We start from the raw sequence: 21,286 nt of genomic DNA on the forward strand, positions 1-21,286 counted from the left end.
GCAGTTCAGGTAATCATAATTGGGGAAATTACTATATCTTGCTCAACCCAAGACAGAAGCGGATGGAATCGCTAGGTTTCTCAGTGTAGCTTCACCTGATGGGATGGGACCGAAGCTTTCCACCTTTCCAGCCAATTCTCAGAGATTATACGAGGGTCGCCTAGAAGGTAATGCACCAATTCCCCCCCCTCAGGCTACAGTATGTATGTATGTATGTATTTTTTATTTATTTATGTGTGTGTATATGTATGTATGTATGTATGTACAGTATTTATGTATGTATGTATGTATGTATGTATGTATGTATCTATCTATCTATCTATCTATCTATCTATCTATCTATCTATCTATCTATCTATCTATCTATCTATCTCTATTTATCTATCCATCCATACCTCCATCTCTGTCTGTCTGTCTGTCTATCTGTCTATCTATTCTCTCTCTCTCTCTCTCTCTCCCCCTATCTATCTATCTATCTATCTATCTATCTATCTATCTATCTATCTATCTATCTATCTAGTGGATTTCTATGTCACCGTCTTCGAGGACTTGAGGCAGCTCACAACATATAAAATATACAATACAATTAACTAATTAAAAATCTTTTTTTAAAAATCCCAAAACCATAAAAAAAACAATCATTCCATTCACTCCACATGGTGCAAATGCAAAACTTTAGATATACATTATTTGAATTGTCAGGAATGCATGTGTATATTTTGTGTTTCTTCGGACAGAGAGCGTAGCTGCAGCAGTGTTTCCAAATGGCCTCTGTAAGTGATGTACATTACAAGCAGAGTGTCGTCATTGAATTTCTCACTACAGAGAAAGAAACTGTTGGGAACATTCACAAACGTTTGTGTACAGTTTATGGAGAATCTGCATGGATCTGACTGGATGCCATTCGCAGAAGACGTTTGGAGGAAGACAAAGAGGTGATTCGCCCAGTGCAGAAATGGCTTTGTGGTCAGAACCAGGAGGGGTACTGACAGGGCATCCATGCCCTTGGGTCTCGCTGGAGGAAGACCATAAAACGGGACGGAGATTATGTGGAAAAATAGGGAGTGTAGAAGAACCATCCTTCTTTCTTGTGTGCAAGTTTCATTGTGTCCAATAAATAATTGTTGAAGAAAAAAAATGTGGTGCATTACTTTCTGGGCGACCCTCGTAGTAATAGCAATAGCACTTAGACGTATACAGTGATCCCCCGCTCGTTGCGAGGGTTCCGTTCCAGGAGCCCCCGCAACGAGCGGGTTTTCGCGAAGTAGCGATGCGGAAGTAAAAACACCATCTGCGCATGTGCAGATGGTGTTTTTACTCCCACAGCGCTAGCGAGGAGCCGAAGATTGGGGGCGGCGCGGCTGTTTGCCGCCGGCATGGGGGGCTTCCTAGCAGCCCCCCAAACCCGGGTTGGGGGTCCGGGGGGCGCTGTCTCTCGGCGCTTTCGAGCTGAGTCCGGGAGCGAATTCGCTCCCGGACTCAGCTGGAAAGCGCCGAGAGACAGCGTGGACAGGCCCGTTCCTTGGCGCTGTCTCTCGGCGCTTTCGTGCTGAGTCCGGGAGCGAACTCGCTCCCGGACTCAGCTCGAAAGCGCCGAGAGACAGCGTGGACAGGCCCGTTCCTTGGCGCTGTCTCTCGGCGCTTTCGTGCTGAGTCCGGGAGCGAACTCGCTCCCGGACTCAGCTCGAAAGCGCCGAGAGACAGCGTGGACAGGCCCGTTCCTTGGCGCTGTCTCTCGGCGCTTTCGTGCTGAGTCCGGGAGCGAACTCGCTCCCGGACTCAGCTGGAAAGCGCCGAGAGACAGCGTGGACAGGCCCGTTCCTTGGCGCTGTCTCTCGGCGCTTTCGTGCTGAGTCCGGGAGCGAACTCGCTCCCGGACTCAGCTCGAAAGCGTCGAGAGACAGCGTGGACAGGCCCGTTCCTTGGCGCTGTCTCTCGGCGCTTTCGTGCTGAGTCCGGGAGCGAACTCGCTCCCGGACTCAGCTCGAAAGCGCCGAGAGACAGCGTGGACAGGCCCGTTCCTTGGCGCTGTCTCTCGGCGCTTTCGTGCTGAGTCCGGGAGCGAACTCGCTCCCGGACTCAGCTCGAAAGCGCCGAGAGACAGCGTGGACAGGCCCGTGCGGCGAGAATGAACGGCGTGGGCGGGCGAAGGGCGGGCGGCAGCGAGGAGTTTGCGTGGGCGGTGGGGAAACTCCTCGCTGACGCCAGCAAGAGGGGGAAGACCCAGGAAAGCCACCCAGCAGCTGATCTCCCGGTTGCCATCTACGCATGCGTGCCCATAGAAAAAACGCACGCATGCGTAGATGGTATTTTGACTTCCGGGTTGAAAAATCGCGAAGTACCCTGTTCGCAATGGTTGGGGACGCAATAAACGGGGGATCACTGTACAGTACTTTGCAGCTAATAATAATAATAATAATAATAATAATAATAATAATAATAATAATAATTTATTAGATTTGTATGCCCCCCTCTCCACAGACTCGGGGCAGCTCAGAACAATAATAAAAACAATGTGCAATGTAACAAATCTAATATTTAAAAGAAAGCATCTAAAAAACCCATCATTTAAAAACCATACAACACACGCATATCATACATAACTGCTAAGCGGTTTACAGAGTCAGCCTATTGCCCCCAACAATCTGGGTCCTCATATTATTCTGGGTCCTTAGAAGGATGGGAGGCTGAGTCAACCTTGAGCCTGGTGAGATTTGAACTGGTGAACTACCGCCAGCAGTCAGCAGAGGCAGTTTGCAGTACTGCCCTCTAACCACTGCGCCACCAAGGCTCCAGTAATCTCCATACAGCCTCTCATATTTGTAATATTGTAATTATATTAGTAATAAGGATTCAGACACAAGACCCCAACCAGTCTGCAATTATCCTAATAAAAGTGCTAAGAATCATTGTCCGGCCTACAGTAATATATTGGGTGCAGCCATAATATGGGTTTTTTTTGTTATTGTTGTTATGTCAGGATGATTTACCTGCAAATGTACTTGAGTAGATTAAAGTTGACGAGCGGCAAATTCTTCACTTGCTTTGTTAGTTCATTCAGCCCCTGTGTGAATATATATTAAACATACATATATATATTTCAAACAGTGAAAATGGAGAAATATCCAACACCCATGCAAATACAGTCATCCCTCGTTTTTGGCGGAGGATGCGTTCCAAGACACACACACACACACACACACACACACACACACACACCGTGAAAAACGAATTTCCGTGAAGTAGAGGAAAGATATTTTTTTATCTATTTAACGAGTATTTGGACTTTTAAAACCCACCCTTTGCATGAAACAGTCATTCTATAATGTTTCTCAGCTGGAACTACATGTAATATCCTACCAGTTTCTTTAACAGAGGACAGTAGGACTGTAGAAGAATTTTATGAATTTTAATGGGTTTAAATTTTTTAATGGATTTAAGCCCCCTTTGAAAACCCGTGAAGTAGCGAATCCACGGAAGATGAGCCGTGAAGCAGCGAGGGGTTACTGTAATTAGGAACTACACTTAGGCAGAAATCCCCAGACAAGACCAGGGGATTTGGGTCCTGACCTAAATCCAAACCGAGAGAGCAAACTCACCGCTTCCTTTTCTTTGCTAAGCATTTTGGCACAGGAGAGAAACTCTTCGTATTTGGCATAGGGGATAACCGGCTCCGGCAATTCCCTGAGGTAGAGTTTCAACAGCGAGGCCACCGTGTGCACGTCCGTATTTCTGCAGGAACGGGACAGAAAAGATCCCGTTGTGAACATAAGGTCAGTTCTCTCAACATCTCATAAAAACCGTGGGCGTCTTTGGATGCTTCTGAAGCCATTGATGGCTCCTATGGGAAGAACGGTCAGGTACGCAGTCCCGGTAGAAAAAAAATATTATTTTATTTATTATTTATTTATTATTATTGATTGATTTTGTCCAATACACAATGAGGGTTTTAGTGGGTATACACATAGTAAAATACATGATGAACGTTAAAGAGGAGATACTCATAGTAAAATATATCTAAGAAAGAAGAGAAGAGAAGATATAGGAATAAAATTTGGTCAGGTACACAGAACTGGTAGAAAAATAATTGACCCCCCCCTTTCCCCCCCCTTCTGGGCTCTGGGTGTGTTTTTCCTATTGCAGTAAATGAGGTCGAATGTGTCCAATTTTAGAAGAGCTGTAGATAATGTATATTTTTGTGTGCCTGTGTATAATATGTATATGCACATGGCATATATACCTAGAATTAAATAGTATATCTTGGATGTTCAGTAATAGTAAATAGAGAGGGAAACTATATCTCTTTGAGGCGAGGAGAACCCTAACCCTAACCCAAACCCTTGACGTGAGTGGTGTCAAGTTGGCTACCTTTAAGCCAGTCACATGACCTTTAAGCCAACCCCTGGTCACATGATCGTCAAGCCACTCCCACATAGTCACATGGCCTGCAAGCCACGCCCACAGTGTGGCAATAAATTTTTTTGTATCCCTTCACTGTCTAAACCCCTTGATTTCATGGAGGGTTGGGGGCCAGGGGTGTGTGTGAGCGGGGGGGGGGGGGGGCATGGCCAGGCATGGATTCCTCAGGTTTCGCTACCAGTAGGCCGTCCTTATTTGTACCGGTAGCAACTCAATACTGGCACATGCAGATCCACCCAGGCTGTCAGACATCTGAGGTCAGAGGAACATTCATAGCAGAAGAGAAGCGAGCACCCCGCCAAGCCAGAGCTGCAAATGCGGTGACAATGGTGCCCACGCATGTCTGCCCAACATGTGGCAGAACATTTTGGGCCTGTATAGGCCTCACCAGCCACCTGCAGACACATTGCGAACAGTCCACAACCTGTTAGATGTCAAAGTCCTCTTCGAACACAATGGACCAACCTCAAGTGACTGATCATAAGTCAAGTTGAATTAAGAGATGCAATGATTTCATGAAACTTTTCACGTCCAACCAACCAACCAACCAACCAACCAAGCAATTGCTCAAGCCATATTTTTTTCCAATAACGCAGATAGCTAAAGCCTTGGAAATTGCAGTGCAGTCAGGTGGTAGGGAAAGCAAGTAGAATGCTTGGCTGCATAGCTAGAGGTATAACAAGCAGGAAGAGGGAGAATGTGATCCCCTTATATAGAGTGCTGGTGTGACCCCATTTGGAATAATACTGTGTCCAGTTCTGGAGACCTCACCTACAAAAAGATATTGACAAAATTGAATGGGTCCAAAGACGGGCTACAAAAATGATGGAAGGTCTTAAGCATAAAACCTATCAGGAAAGACTTCATGAACTCAATCTGTATAGTCTGGAGGACAGAACGAAAAGGGGGGACACGATCGAAACATTTAAATACATTAAAGGGTTAAATAAGGTCCAGGAGGGAAATATTTTTAATAGGAAAGTGAACACAAGAACAAGGGGGCACAATCTGAGGATAGTTGGGAGAAAGATTAGAAGTAATGTAAGAAAATATTATTTTACTGAAAGAGTAGTAGATGCTTGGAACAAACTTCCAGCAGAAGTGGTTGGTAAATCCACAGTAACTGAATTTAAACATTCCTGGGATAAACACAGATCCAACCTAAGATAAAATACAGACTAGATGGACCGTGAGGTCTTTTTCTGCCGTCAATCTTCTATGTTTCTATGAAATCATGTTGGCTCCCTCTAAGGCCACTAGATGGTGCTCTTGTAAAATAAGATGGTAGAAATTATTGTAAGCTCAAAGTTTATTTATTCATGGCAGGGAATTTACTATTATACTGAATTTAATAGCCATCCTGAAGGCAGAATTTAAGTACCTTGAATCATATGTCTTCTTTAATTTTTAAAAAGAGAACTTCCTGGGATGAAAGCTGAGGCAGAATCATATTTCAGTAGTGAGGATTCCCCTACGCTGGGATATTATAGGAGTCTGATAGCTGTTTACGCATCCTTGAAAAAGAGGAATTGCATCACCAGAGGGAGATGAAACGTTTTCCTCCAAGTTAAAAACACTGTACATGGGATACACACATTATAATTGACTGGATTCTGGGAGACACTGCAGGTTGTCAGTCGTGGTTGATGGCATAGTAGGGCATGCATGAACTAAGCTACTGTGGCTTATTCGAAAATTGATGAAATATATATAGCATGGTTTATAGTGAGCCCAAAATAAGGAGAGCATGATCTTGACAAAATGTACTATGCAATTTCCATCCATAGCAAGACTGTTGCTCACAGGTAAGGCATGTTTCTGCAGAATTCCATGTAATGCCCTCCCAAACAGACTTTTAAAAATTATTAAAAGCTATTATCTTATAGTACATGTATTAACGGCGGCTCAGTTGATTTTTGCACAGAATTGGAAAAAAGAAAATGTACCAACCATATTAGAATGCATAAAATGGAGCAAAATCACTTTTGATTTACAGAACAAACAGGAAGAAAAATATTATACTGTGTGCATTAACCTGGTTGGTAAACTATTGGTAGGATTATGTATGTATGACATTGGACTGTGTAACTAGCATTACTTATTTGTCTATCTGTAAATAATAATATTGTTCTATTTTGTACTAAGTCTGATTCATTGATTGACTAACCCACATTGCTACATTAACTCTACTTAAAGTTTGTTGAAAGTTTATTACCTAGACATTCTAACACACATGCTGCAAAAATTCTTATATTCTTCCTTCTGATCAGAGTTCTCCACCTCTGGCAAATTTTGTATGTATACCAGACCCTTTGGGTAGGAATGCTAGCTATTAAATGCATTAAGTAGTGCCTGCTGAATTTAGCTACGGCACTCTTTCTCGTAACAGGGATGCATCGCGCTTCTCTTTCTCTTCCAATGTCCCAACGTGAAATCCGGCCCATAACTGAGCCTTGCGAAGTGCATCAATTGGAACACTATGGCAGGGCTGCTTTTAAGCCAAGCTGAACTTTTTGTACAGAAACTCATATGGACACAGTAATATTATTACAGGGCTGCTTCAAAAATTACCAGGGAGTATTGAACAATGGCTGCTATTTTCTAAATGAGATTGATTCCCTGTCCATTTTCTGGGTAATTCGGTGTTTTGCTCCTTTTTAACAGAAGCTACCCATTATATGCTGGCTAGCTGACCACGTATATATCTCACCCCACCCTCCATTTTGAAATTTCAATGACCAATACTTTAAATTGCATTTGGAGACGGATCGGAAGTCAGTGCAGCTTGCAGAGTAATGGAGTTAGAAAGTTAGAAGATTGGCAGCAGAAAAAGACCTCATGGTCCATCTACTCTGCCCTTATACTATTTCCTGTATTTTATCTTAGGATGGATCTATGTTTATCCCAGGCAGGTTTAATGTTCAGTTCCTGTGGATTTCCCAACCACGTCTGCTGGAAGTTTGTTCCAAGCATCTACTACTCTTTTGGTAAAATAATATTTAGAGCATGATACTTCTGGTTTTCTGATCACTTTTCACACGTAAAGCTATGGATCTCTTCCTGGCTCACACTTTGAAATGAATCTGGCAATGCTATTCTCACCTCATAATGAGACTTCCATCAAGAGTAAAAGGTTGTTGTATTCTGGCTCTGATAAGGTTAATTTCTACAATGTCACTTCTGGAGGTAAAATTATGGGGATTGAATAGCACTAAACGGTTTACAGAGTCAGCCTGTTGCCCCCAACAATCTGGGTCCTCATTTTACCCACCTTGGAAGGATGGAAAACTGAGTCAACCTTGAGCTTAGTGAGATTTGAACTGGTAAATTGCAGGCAGCCGGCAGGCAGCAGAAGTAACCTGCAGTACTGCACTCTAACCACTGCACCATGGCTCATATTTAAGACATAAACTTCAAGGTTTGGGGGAAAGATCAGAAGCAACATGAGAAAATATTATTTTACTGAAAGAGTAGTAGATGCTTGGAACAAACTTCCAGCAGACGTGGTTGGTCAATCCACAGTCACTGAATTTAAACATATATCCATCCTAAGATAACATACAGTAAATAGCATAAGGGCAGACTAGATGGACCAGGAGGTCTTTTTCTGCCGTCAATTTTCTATGTTTCTATGGTTTGATTCTGTTGTGCTATGATAGTTACGTTATGTATTTTGTAGATTAGGAAAGAGGGGTATTAACAAATAAATAATAGACTAGGCAACTACAGTGGTACCTCAGTTCTCGACCACAATCCGTTCCAGAAGTGTGGTTGAGAACCGATTTGGTTGAGAACTGAATTAATTTATCCCATAGGAAATAATGGAAATGGATTTAATTGGTTCCCAGCCCATTGACTTGCTGGGAACCAATGAAATCTACAGTATTTCCTCTATTTCCTATGGGATAAGGATCTGAGGGGACGGGGTGAGAGGGAATGGGAGTCGGAATCCCGACACGCCCCTCCTGGCCGCCCTCTTAACAGCCTCCCAGTCTCTACCTTGTAACTGCTCCAAGCTGCAGGAAGGGTAGGGCTGGCTGCAATACCGGCAGCTTCGGGGGGCTCCTTTCCTCAGCGGTTCAGTTCGGTACCTCCAGGCAGCTGCACCAACTTTTTCCTTCCCGGCAGCGACGGCTCCGGCGGCTTACCTTCATCACATGACGTTCCTGATGCTGCTCCTCCTCGTAGGGAAGCCGGCGGAGCTGCCGCCGCCGGGAAGGAAAAAGTTGGTGCAGCTGCCTGGAGGTACCGAACTGAACCGCTGAGGAAAGGAGCCCCCCGAAGCTGCCGGTATTGCAGCCAGCCCTACCCTTCCTGCAGCTTGGAGCAGTTACAAGGTAGAGACTGGGAGGCTGTTAAGAGGGCGGCCAGGAGGGGCGTGTCGGGATTCCGACTCCCATTCCCTCTCACCTCGTCTCCTCAGATCTTACATTTCGGATAGTAAACAAAATTTTCTGTTCAGTATCCGAATTTTTGTTTGGATACTGAAGCAAATTTTTGCAGAAAATTTTGTTTGAAATCCGAAATGTATGAAAACCGAGGCGTTTGAGAACCGAGGTACCACTGTAGTAGGGAGGGTGGGAGGGAGGTCCTTATTATTTGCCCTTCCTTTCATTAGTAACACATCATTCTACTTTCCATATCCCTGTCCATCCCTACTCTTTCCTTTCAACCTATCCCAGAATGCCTTTCTCCTTTGTGTGCAACTCAATAGACTCACCGTCCACCAGGTCATGTCTGGCTATTTAAAATTAAAAAAGAAAAAAGGAAAAAAAAGGTTGAGTTATAGAGTTTTTGCAACCTATTGCACCAAGCAAAAATTTAAAAAGTAAAGAATGATGTCCCGGCACTTCCATATTTCTACTCACACGACACTTGGAACATTTTACTAATTAATGTTTGCAAAGTGCTTTGAGGTTGTGTGATGAATTGTACAGCTAGCCGAGAGCCAGCTCTTTAATTATTAATTCTTCCAAGGGAGAATTTGCAAACCATTAACTAATCCGAGACTGGAAGCAACCTTAGTATACAGCTCATCCTGGGATGTTGGGTTCTCTGTCTTGCTTCCAATTTAATATGCACCATTCATTCCCTGAAGTCTTGGGCTGAACCGAGAGAGAGACACACAGAAAACGCAGAGGCAGCAGAACCTTGGACAGCAGCTACTCTCTGCATGGCTTGGTCTACGTTGCACATCATTCATTGGGGCAGCCAATGTTCACTAAGGGCATAGAATGAATGGATGCTAAGCACGTCTCCCAAATTCCCAGCTCTCTTCATGCCACACTTCATAGGTTCTCACCTAAGAACCTGCAGTGTTTGAATGGCTCCTCAACACTGTCGCTACAAGATTCATGCTATTGTTTTGGGGGGACTCCAAGGAGCCAATAAAAGGAGAGAGAGAGAGACAGAGAAAGAGAGGGAGAGAGAGAGAGAGCTAGAGAGAGAGAGAGAGAGCAAGACAGAGAAAGAGGAGTGAAAGAGAGAGAGAGAGAGCAAGAAATCAAGAGAGAATGAGAGAATGAAAGAAAGAAAGGAAGGGGAAAAGAGGGAGAGAGAGGGAGAAAAGCAAAGCAAGAAATCAGGAGAGAATGAGAGAAGGAAGAAAGGAGAGAAAGAAAGAAGAAAGGAAAGAAAGAAGGAAGGAAGGAAGGAAGGAAGGAAGGAAAAAAACCAAGAACAGGGCAGCAATGCTGTCATATTTCAGGTGTGTGCAAATGATTAGTTTCAGCTGAAATTAGCAACTATATGTTTGTTCCATTTTATTTTAAGGAAGGACCATTCTTTGTAGATACAGGTCTGTAATTTGCCACGTCGTGAAAAGGTGGAGCAGCTTTTGCCTGGAGGCAGGTGCAGAACAGCAGGTCGGAAAGACACTGGAGCAGCAAAACTCTGCAGAGATTCTTTTGCCGACTTGTGTTTTCCTGCAAGGTCCATTTTTTAAAGACCAGCCACCACTAACCGACAGTTGCTGAGCCCAGCAAAAACGTGCTTAATCTATAGAATCACAGGTGCTCAGCTGGAACTTTCTTTTCAGCATTATCTCTCTTGAGAAAACTGTAGAACTGCTACAGAGTAAAAAGAACATCCATGCCAGTAAGAAAAAGGATTTCATATCCACCTCGAGTCTTCGGAGGGGGGCAGCGTACAAATCTAATAAATTACTATTATTAAATTATTATATGGATATACTTTCACGCAGACCTTTCACTGGGAATTAAATTGATGCACAAACTGCATCTGGTCCAGTGATACCTCGTCTTACGGACTTAATTGGTTCCAGGACAAGGTTCGTAAGGTGAAAAGTTCGTAAGACGAAACACTGTTTCCCATAGAAATCAATGGAAAAGCGATTAATGCGTGCAAGCCCAAAATTCACACCTTTTGCCAGCTGAAGCGCCCGTTTTTGTGCTGCTGGTATTCCCCTGAGGCTCCCCTCCATGGGAAACCCCACCTCTGATCTTCCGCATTTTTGCGATGCTGCAGGGGAATCCCAACAGGGGAATCCCAGCATCGCAAAAACGGGCACTTCGCTGGCAATGGAAGTCCGGAGGTGGGGTTTCCCAGCGAGGGAAGCCTCAGTGAAATTGCAGCATTGCTGGAAAACCCCACCTCCGGACTTTTGTTGCCAGCCGAAGAGCCCGTTTTCACAATGCTGGGATTCTCCTGCTGGGATTCCTCTACAGCATCACAAAATCCGGAGGTGGGGTTTCCCATGGAGGGGAGCCTCGGGGGAATCCCACCAGCATGAAAACGGGCGCTTCGGCTGGCAACGGAAGTCCGGAGGTGGGGCATCCCAGCAGCGGCAGCGGGTTCATAAGGTGAAAATAGTTCGGAAGAAGGGGCAAAAAAATCTTAAACCCCGGGTTCGTATCTCGAAAAGTTTGTATGACGAGGGGTTGCTTACCTGTGACCTAGGGGAATTACACCTGCTGAGAAATCTTTGTGTCAGTGAGGGGAAAAAACCAAGTGGGGTCCTTGGTGGACCCTGAACTTGATTGTTTTCTTGGAGACATTTCATTACTCCACTCGGTAACATCTGGAATGTCTACAAGAAAACAGCCAAGCTCAAAGAGCCCCAAGTTCAACGCTGAGCTATAAATCTTCTCTTCTGCTAAGAACTAAATTGTCTGAAATGGCCATAGATATTGAACCAGATAGAGCCACCGCCTGACCCTTGATAAGGGATTATTATTTCATATGCACTGGCCTCATCCATCACAATGCGAACTGGCACTTTATTGTTTAGTTTTTCTCGTCTTATGAAAACTGACTCATTAAATTGACAACATGCACAGATGACTTGCTCATTTCATTGAGAGATATTGTGACAATCGCCTTAGAGTGGGCCAGATGTGAGTAGGAGTTTTTGGAAAGAGAAAGGCAAGAAGAGCAGCCGTAAAAAGAGAGCAACAGGCACCGCTGAAAGGAAAAACATATATATATACAGTTATTATTCATGAGATATATATATATATATGATATATACCATATTTTTCAGAGTACAAAGAGGCACCTAAATTTTAGAGGTGGAAAAGAAGGAAAAAAGTATTCTGAACCAAATGATGTGGTAATATATTATTTAACAAAATACCAGTGTAGCAGAATACTTTTCACAAACATGTACACTTTTTACAAACTTCAAACTTGACAGCTTCAAGACTTGTGGACTTCAACTCCCAGAATTCCTCCTCCAGTCAGGCTAGGTGGGTAATTAGAAGGCAAAAACACCACAATTTTTGTGAAAAATTGGCTCTTTTTCTCCTGTTCCCCCCCAAAAAAACCTGGGTGGGCAAAGGTAAGAAGGATTCTTGGCAGTTAAATATTAAACCACAAACATCAGCCTGTTTTTCTGCTGCTTCCAGTTTTCAGCATTCTGGAATTTTTAGTCACATTATATCTGGTGATTATCAGATTGAGCGAAACGGTTCCACCTAATCAGGAATTCTTGGATAAAATGGAAGGTTACAATTTTATTTATTTACAGCAGTAGTAATAGCACTTAGACTTATATACTGCTTCACAGTAGTTTCACAGCTCTCTCTAAGCGGTTTACAGAGTGAGCCTATCACCCCCAACAATCTGGGTCCTCATTTGACCCCCCTCGGAAGGAGGGAAGGCTGAGTCCAGAATCTCCAGTCAATGGGACAATGTTGGATTGAATTTGTAATTGTACCCATAGTACAAATATGTGTGGAGTTATAGTCAAAGAGACGTGGTGGACTTTAGCAGACGTTGCTTTGAGAGAGGTGTTCTTTGAGGCCTGTCAGAGAAGTCTATAGAAAGATAGATTTGCGGTCTTACCTGTCAAACAGTGGCTTCTCTCCACAATCAAAGGCATCCTGTAACTCTTTGACGAGGTTAGCCTGGCCCGGCAGTCGGAAAAGTCCTTCCTCCTTCAACCCCCGCAGACGGATAAAATCCACACACTGTTCGACCAGCAATGGAGCCAAATGGTTTCCATAACGCTTCTCGTACCGAACGGTGTCTTCCAGTTTCTGCCCAAATATTCCTGTGTAGGACAACAGCAGCTGTAAATACTCCAGGCAAACTCTTAACGGTAAATAATATTTACAGTACTTCATCACACCACCTTACCTGGGACTTGGGAAATCCTAACACTAAAACTACATCAAGTGTAATGATGTGAAACCAGAATAGAGTACAGTGTCCCCTCGCCACTTCACGGTTCACCTTTCGCGGACTCAGTGCATCGCGGGTTTTTATAAAATATTAATGGGAAAAATATATAGCGGGCGCTTGGGGTTATACCAGATGCACTCGTCCACAGTTTGGCGGAGTCTCTTGCTGTGGCCTGGAACAAGGCTGTGATGGACGCTCTTGACCAGATTGCCTAAATAGCCTGACAGATCTGAGACCCAGGCATGTCCACTTATAGTTTTATTCCTCTGCAAACCAAGTGAACCTCCGTCTGTGCCTAGTTCTGATGATGACGATGTTCGTCCATTGTGTTCGAAGAGGATTAACATCTAATGGGTTGTGGGCTGTACGCAATGTGCATGAAATGTTCGGCCCCCTGTTGGGCAGGCATGTGTGGGCACCATCGTTACAGCAGTGTTTCTAATTCTAGTTCCGATAGCTTCCTACTGATGGGTGTCCCTTTTTTTGCCCCGACATGTTTCTATTAGCAACCAACATTGTTTGCGCCGTATTTTAGCTGCACTTCCTTTTATCTTTCCAGCAAGGCTCTCAAGGACAAATCAGCTTCTGTTTGACAAGGCAGCCTCTTATTTATGTATAACTCTTTAGCCGCGTCAGTCATAATGACGACATAGAAGACGATCGCTCTGTTTGGTTATACATTGTGATTCTCCAGGCCCTTCATCCCAACTCATTCCATAAACTGTATAGATCCATTGTTCGATGTTTCAAAGCTGCAACGATGCTTGAATAATACGTTGGGTATGATCGCAGGTGGGGGTTTTTTCCCAGAAGGAAGTGGTTTTACAGGTTGTGGAAGTTGAACAGAAACAGGCTTTGTTTGAACATTAGCAGAAATGAACGCTGATGTGCAGTTTCTCAAAGGTTCCCTCCCTCAGTTCCTACAAAAAATGTATTCCTTCTGATTCCAACCATCCACCCACTTTTAAGCGTCCACTTGTACTACCAAACTGCAAAGTCTCATAGGCTTTGACAACCTTGGGCTTGGGTTGAAATGTGGAAAGTTGGAGGTCTGCAGGAATGAAGGTACAATGAGAAACAGGACATTTGCACCTAACATTTGATCAACAAGAAACAAACAAATGGAAGAACATAATAGCCCATTCATCAGGATTTCACCAAAATGTGGACGAGATAGATGACAAGTCAAGTCAAGGTCAAAGTCAAGTCAAGTCAAGTCAAGTCAAAGTCAAGTCAAGTCAAAGTCAAGTCAAAGCAAAGCAAAGCAAAGCAAAGCAAAGCAAAGCAAAGCAAAGCAAAGCAAATCCAAACCCAACGTAACCCAACCCAACCTAACACAACACAACACAATGTAATGCAACCCAACCCAACCCAACCCAAACCAAATACATACATACATACACACACACACATACATATCATTATCTTATTTTAAGATATTTCAAAAGAAGACTATTTGAAGGGATAAAGAGAAAACGAAGGAGATTTTCTCGGTATGGAACCAGCACAAATATTCTAACAGTAGAGCTGTTTCACAAGAGATCGAATGCTTGGGAAACTTGAGTTTTCTATTAATGAAGATGTTTAATTAAGCACTCATTTGTCAGGGAAGCGACATCTCATCTTAAGAATATGCTTAGGGCTAGGGTATTGAAGTATCTTGAACTTTACATCAGTAGAATGGTTGGATGAATTTATGAAACTCCCCGTTTCGGCCGGCCAGGAAGGACCTCTCCGTGATGTCAAAGCTCCGCCCCTGGAGTCCCCTATTGGGATTCCCCACCTCTGTTTGCGCCTCCTGACCGGCCGACAGCTCTCCGGCTGTTTTGGAAGGGGACAGCCAGGCGGTGGTGCTCCTCGGCTTCTTGAGTTCGGGTAAAGTTCAGGTTCGGCATCGAACCCGAACTTTTACGACAAAAGTTCGGGTGCCGAACCCAAACTTTGTTGGGTTCGCCCAACACTATTGAGGACCAAAGAAAAGGAGATATTTTTTTGCAAAGAATGCACAACTGATCCTATTTACTAACACAAAGGAGATAAACGGTGATTAATATTTCAGAAATATCTTGGAATCTCAAACAACGCAGGACTGACACATAATGGTGACTGAAAATCTCTTAAAGTTACAGAGTGCCTAGCTTAGCGTAATCATTCCTCCTGGCTCAGTCCAATTTGCCCGAACCAGTAGCGACCCACTGGTGACATCACGATGACATCATGGAACCGGTTCGGTTTGTACTGGTCTGTGGACGGAACTTTTTTAAATTTGTTTTTTTGCATTTGTTTTAATTTGTTTTAATTTCTTTTCCTTCTGAGCAAGCTGAGTTTCCGGCACTGGGCATGTGGTCCCCATTTTGTTTTCAGCTTCCCCCCCGATTTTTCGGCACTGTGCATGAGTGCGCATGAGGTGCATGGGTACCTGTTATGGTTGGCTCTGGGCCAGCTCCTGCCCCAAGCACTGTGGGGGTGGATGTGGGTGAATCCTCCCAGGGTCAGAGGCCTGTTTTACTGCCGACTGCTTCAGACAATGAATCATCGGAAGCAGAGAGTGACTGTGAAATGGGACCCTCAGAGGGGGTCAGGGCAGGCAGCCCATTAGGGAACAATTCATCCTCCTCCTTGTCCTCACTGGATTCAGATGAAGAGACATTCACTGAGGTATGCAGCCGCAGGGCAACGACTAGGAAAGAGCAGCTGCGTAAATACTACGGGAGATACGGGAGTTGCACCTGTGTTTGGGTGTGGTTCGACTAATTGGGGCTGTCGTTAAATTGGCAGCGTTTTGGCCTCTGAGTGTGGAAGTTTATCCCTTCGGTGAAAGAGGAAGTGGCTTTCATCTCAGGATTCTCCAAGGACTCTCTTTGCATTGATACCAGGACTCTGAACTTAAACTATAGTCAAGGGTGTGAGTTGAAAAAACATTTGAAGGAGAGTGGCTGTGACGTCTTCACAGCTGCTTCTTAATTTCTTTGTGTTTGTTTGTTGTTTTTCACCGCATTCAAGTCTGTTGCTTTGAAGGTGAGGCCTTGGACTACCAAAAGGGTGTTTTGCTTCTATTTTACTTTCGATAAAAACAGTGTTCTTGACTTTTCACGTGTGTGTGTCTGACTTTCTACCTTTGCACTTAATTGGGGGCTCGTGCCGTGAGCCCGGCAGAACAGGTACCCATGTGGCGCTGGAAGAAGCAAACCAGCAAACCCAATCTCTATCTCGTGGTAACCCCCTCCTCTGTTTGCTGATTTACACTGTGGTGTTTTCCTTGCCTCTGCACATAGCCTTATAAATCCCAGACTACTTCTCGAGTGCAGCGGTGATGCCTTTTGATGGAGTGCGGAGGCGATAATGCAACTCAGCTTCTTCTTCTTGGTGAAGAATCGCTAAACTCTCCTTGCAAGGACAACGGGGTTACGAATGGCGGCAAAATTCCTCCTAACCAGCTGTGACAGTTGCAGGCTCAGGAGACTCCTGGATTCTTCGCTTACTCAAGCAAGATGAAAGATTGTGACCTACAAAAAGCACACCATTGTCTGCCCCCTTCCCCCCCACCACCGCAGGCAAGACAGCAAACTGCCACAATGATGATTTCAGATGATTCTCATCACTAATGTTGAGTGTTTCATAGAAACATAGAAGATTGACGGCAGAAAAAGACCTCCTGGTCCATCTCGTCTGCCCTTATACTACTTCCTGTATTTTATCTTAGAATGGATTTATGTTCATCCCAGGCATGTTTAAATTCAGTTCCTGTAGATTTATCAACCATGTCTTCTGGAAGTTTGTTCCAAGGATCTACTACTCTTTCAGTCAAATAATATTTTCTCACGTTGCTTCTGATCTTTCCCCCAACTAACCTCAGATTGTGCCCCCTTGTTCTTGTGTTCACTTTCCTATTGAAAACAATTCCCTCCTGGACCTTATTTAACCCTTGAACATATTTAAATGTTTCGATCATGTCCCCCCTTTTCCTTCTGTCCTCCAGACTAGACAGATTGAGTTCATGGAGTCTTTCCTGATTAGTTTCATGCTTATGAAACCTTCTAAGAAATTCATGGGTGGTTTACACAGCTCCATCTTGCTGGATCTGTGCGTGGGATGTGAGAAGAAAATGTGTCTTTATTAAGTCTGGATATATAGGTTAGTCCTCAATGTACCATCAAATTTAATGGTTAAAAAAGGAGAGTTTAAAACCCTTATTATAAAAAACAGTCATACATCCCAAACAAACCATACATAAAATGAAACGGCCTGGGGGAATCAATTTCCCCATGCCTGACGGCAGAGGCGGGTTTTTAGGAGTTTGCGAAAGGCAAGGAGGGTGGGGGCAGTTGTGATCTCCGGAGGGAGTTGGTCCCAGAGGGTTGGGGCCGCCACAGAGAAGGCTCTCTGTCATGAGTGCTATCATGTCTCCCCTGGCCCTTCATTTCTCTAGGCTATTTATGCCCAGTTCCAGCAATCAATCTTCATAAGTCTTGGTTTCTAGTCCCCTAATCATTTTGGTTGCTCTTCTCTGCACCTTCTCCAGAGTTTCAACGTCTCTTTTGAAGTGTGGTGACCAGAACTGAATGCAGTACTCCAGATGTGGTCTGACCAGGGTGTTATAGAGTGGTATTAATTGTAAGACGGGTCTTGGAGTCTTGGTGGACAACCCAATAAATATGAGCTAGCAAAGTGCAGCGGCAGCAGAAAAGGCCAATTCAATATTAGCTTACATTAACAGAGAGATACAATCTAGGATTAGGGAGGTACTAATACCACTCTATAAAGCCTTAGTTAGACCACAACTATACTGCATTTAGTTTTGGTCACCACACTACAACAAAGACATTGAAACCCCAGAGAAAGTGCAGAAGAGAGGAACCAGGATGATAAGGGGACTGGAAACTGAAACATAGGAAGAGAGGTTGCAGGAACTGGCCATGGCTAGGCTAGCAAAGAGATGGACCAGGGGAGACATGATAGCAGTGGTCCAATACCTGAGGGGCTGCCACAGAGAGGAAAGGGTCCAAAGCACGAGAAGGCCAGACAAGGAATAACAGATGGAAGCTGACCAATGAGAGATTCAACCTGGAAATAAGGGGGAAGTTTCTGACAGTGAGAGCGATAATTCAGTGGAACAGCTTGTTTGTGGAGGTTGTGAGAGCTCCAACACTTGAGACGTTCAAGGGGAGATTGGACTGCCATTGGTCCAAAGTGGTGTAGGGTCTCGTGCCTGGGCAGGGGGTTGGACTAGATGACCTACAAGGTCCCTTCCAACTCAAATAAATAAATAAGTAAATAAATAAGTAAAATAATAATAATAATAATAATAATAATAATAATAATAATAATTTATTAGACTTGTATGTCGTCCCTATCCGAAGACTCGGAGAAGCTCACAACAATTATAACAATGTGATAAAGCCAATATTTAAAATACATCTAACACCCATCATTAAAACCATGCAACACAATCAAACCGTACATACACTGAATGAGCCCGGGGGTGTCTCAGTTACTCTACTCCTGGCGATATAGGTGGGTCTTCAATAACTTACAAAAGGCAAGGAGGGTGGGAGCAGTTCTAATCTCCGGGGGGGAGTTGATTCCAGAGGGCCGGGGCCACCACAGAGAAGGCTCTTCCCCTAGGTCCTGCCAGACAACATTGTTTAGTCGACGGGACCTGGAGAAGGCCAACTCTGTGGGACCTGACCGGTCGCTGGGATTCGTGCGGCAGAAGGCGGTCCCAGAGATATTCTGGTCCGATGCCATGAAGGGCTTTATAGGACATAACCAACACTTTGAATTGTGACCGGAAACCAATTGGCAGCCAGTGCAGGCCGCGGAGTGTTGACGAGACATGGGCAAATCTAGGGAGCCCCGTGATAGCTCTCGCGGCCGCATTCTGCACGAAGTAAGTAAGTAAGTAAGTAAGTAAGTAAGTAAGTAAGTTAGTTAGTTAGTTAGTTAGTTAGTTAGTAACACAGTTGTTAAATGAATCTCGCTTCCCCTGTTGACTTTTTGGATCAGAAGGTCGGAAAACCAACCAGGGATGAAATGAAGGAGTTAACAGAAATATTGCAGATCTTATAAAGGAGCAAAACCTGACTATTGATTGCCTCCCTTTGTAGGGTATATAAAATTCTGCAAATTCTCCAAGAGTATTTATAGTGTCCTTCCCCTCCTTCCTCTTATTAACACAACCCCATTCTTCAAAACTAATAGAAGAATCAGTAAGAATGGATCAAGTCAGCGTTATTTTCTGCGTCGCACACCATTCTGCGGCTTCATCGACATGGGAGCGATATAGCAATACCCGCCCCATCTGCAGAAATATCAGACGAAGAACCGATAAATCTGACGAGTTTTATTTCTGATGTTTTTTCCAATGATACGTTTGTATTAATTGCCTGCCCCTCCTCTGTGGTCCTTTGGTTTTTTTTCCTTTTTGTTTTCCAAAAAGAATCCCTTGCACATTAATTTCACTGGTATGCATATTCTGCACATTTTTCTCATGGCATTCTTGCGTGCATATTTTTTTTTTACTAAAGAACTGTAGAGCCAAACTGCACCCAAGGGAGGGGTCAAATGCGTCATAAGGCACTTTTGTGTAAGCAAAAACTATCAGAAGAGAAGGATTTAGGGGTGGTGATTTCTGACAGTCTCAAAATGGGTGAACAGTAGGAAAAGCAAGTAGGATGCTTGGCTGCATAGCTAGAGGTATCACAAGCAGGAAGCGGGAGATTGTGATCCCCTTATATAGAGCGCTGGTGAGACCACATTTGGAATAATACTGTGTTCGGTTCTGGAGACCTCACCTACAAGAAGATATTGACAAAATTGAACGGGTCCAAAGACGGGCTACAAGAATGGTGGGAGGTCTTAAGCATAAAGGAAAGACTTCATGAACTTCAGGAAAGACTTCATGAACTCAGTCTGTCTAGTCTAGAGCAGTGTTTCCCAACCTTGGCCACTTGAAGATATTTGGACTTCAACTCCCAGAATTCCCCAGCCAGCGAATGGTGGCTGAGGAATTCTGGGAGTTGAAGTCCAAATATCTTCAAGTGGCCAAGGTTGGGAAACACTGCTCTAGATTAATATTCAACTTTTTTCAAAAAATATTTTGCACTGTGATCTGCCTTATTTCGGGAGACCTGCTGGTGAACAGAAGTTTCCCAGATGGCAAGTGGTAGAAGTCTACAACTAGGATACGACTTTGTGCACACCATTGGCACCACGTGACGTCCGTGCTGAAAAAGCTGCTGGTGCAAATGTTCGCCTTCTTGCTAATTGTTTTCTGCAGATCAATGTGAAACATTGATTTTAATCTTCAAAGCTCTGTGCAGCTTATGGCCTGTCTTCATAGGGGACAGCCTGCCTCATTATGAAGCTGCTCAATTATGAATGCTCCATGAAATGGAGGGGACTGGAGGCTAAAATATATGAAGAATGGCTGCAGAAACAGGGCATGGCTAGTTGAATGAAAAGAAGGACCAGGGGAGACAGGATAGCAGTATTCCAATATCTCAGGGGTTGCCACAAAGAAGAGGGAGTCAATCTGTTCTCCAAAGCACCTGAGAATAGAACAAGAAGCAATGGGTGGAAACTAATCAAGGAGAGAAGCAACGTAGAACTAAGGAGAAATTTCCTGACAGAACAATTGATCAGTGGAACAGCTGGCCTCCAGAAGTTGTGAATGCTCCAACACTGGAAGTTTTTAAGCAGATGTTGGACAACCAGCTGTCTGAAGTAGTGTACGGTTTCCTACCCAAGCAGAGGGTTGGACTAGAAAACCCCCAAGGTCCCTCCCAAATCTGTTGTTGTTGTTGTTGTTGTTGTTGTTGTTGTTGTTATTATTATTATTATTATTATTATTATTACTATTATTATTAAGAACGCCTGGAAAAAACAAAAAAAAGCCCCTTTGAAGAAGTTGCCATTTCAGAAGCCCTTGTCAATAAAGGAGAACATGTGTAGCTTCCCTCTCTCCTGCCCAGTTCCCCTCCAGCCTCATGTGGTCACCTCCCAAGGCCAGGAGAGCCACACCGCAGCCGTCTGAGCTGCGGTCTTTTCCCCCTCGCAAAGCCCTCACTCTGCCCACAACTGAGATGAAAAGGCATCGTGCGGCCATAACAGTTCACTTGAATGATGATTATCGTTCAAACCACTCCCACCTGGTCACATGACCGGCAAGCCACACCCACAAAATAAGCCACACCCACAGTGTGGCAGTAAAAACTTTGGCTGC

General features: G+C 44.2%; 2 protein-coding genes across 5 annotated transcripts in view; one reads left to right on the top strand and one right to left on the bottom strand.

Moving 5' to 3' along the window:
- The window catches only part of MAPK10 (mitogen-activated protein kinase 10), a 252,552-nt gene that overhangs the window by 175,049 nt on the left and 56,217 nt on the right, over positions 1–21,286 (top strand). The window lies entirely within an intron of this gene.
- The window catches only part of ARHGAP24 (Rho GTPase activating protein 24), a 220,674-nt gene that overhangs the window by 10,402 nt on the left and 188,986 nt on the right, over positions 1–21,286 (bottom strand). For all 4 annotated transcript variants that reach the window (XM_070758057.1, XM_070758058.1, XM_070758060.1 and 1 more), the window contains 3 exons: positions 12,724–12,931; positions 3,600–3,732; positions 2,991–3,064 (listed from right to left, as the gene is read on the bottom strand). In XM_070758057.1, the coding sequence (XP_070614158.1) occupies positions 2,991–3,064; positions 3,600–3,732; positions 12,724–12,931 (415 nt within the window). The remainder of the gene's footprint in view (positions 1–2,990; positions 3,065–3,599; positions 3,733–12,723; positions 12,932–21,286) is intronic.

The sequence above is a fragment of the Erythrolamprus reginae genome, chromosome 7 (assembly GCF_031021105.1).
Source record: "Erythrolamprus reginae isolate rEryReg1 chromosome 7, rEryReg1.hap1, whole genome shotgun sequence".
Taxonomy (NCBI): domain Eukaryota; kingdom Metazoa; phylum Chordata; class Lepidosauria; order Squamata; family Dipsadidae; genus Erythrolamprus; species Erythrolamprus reginae.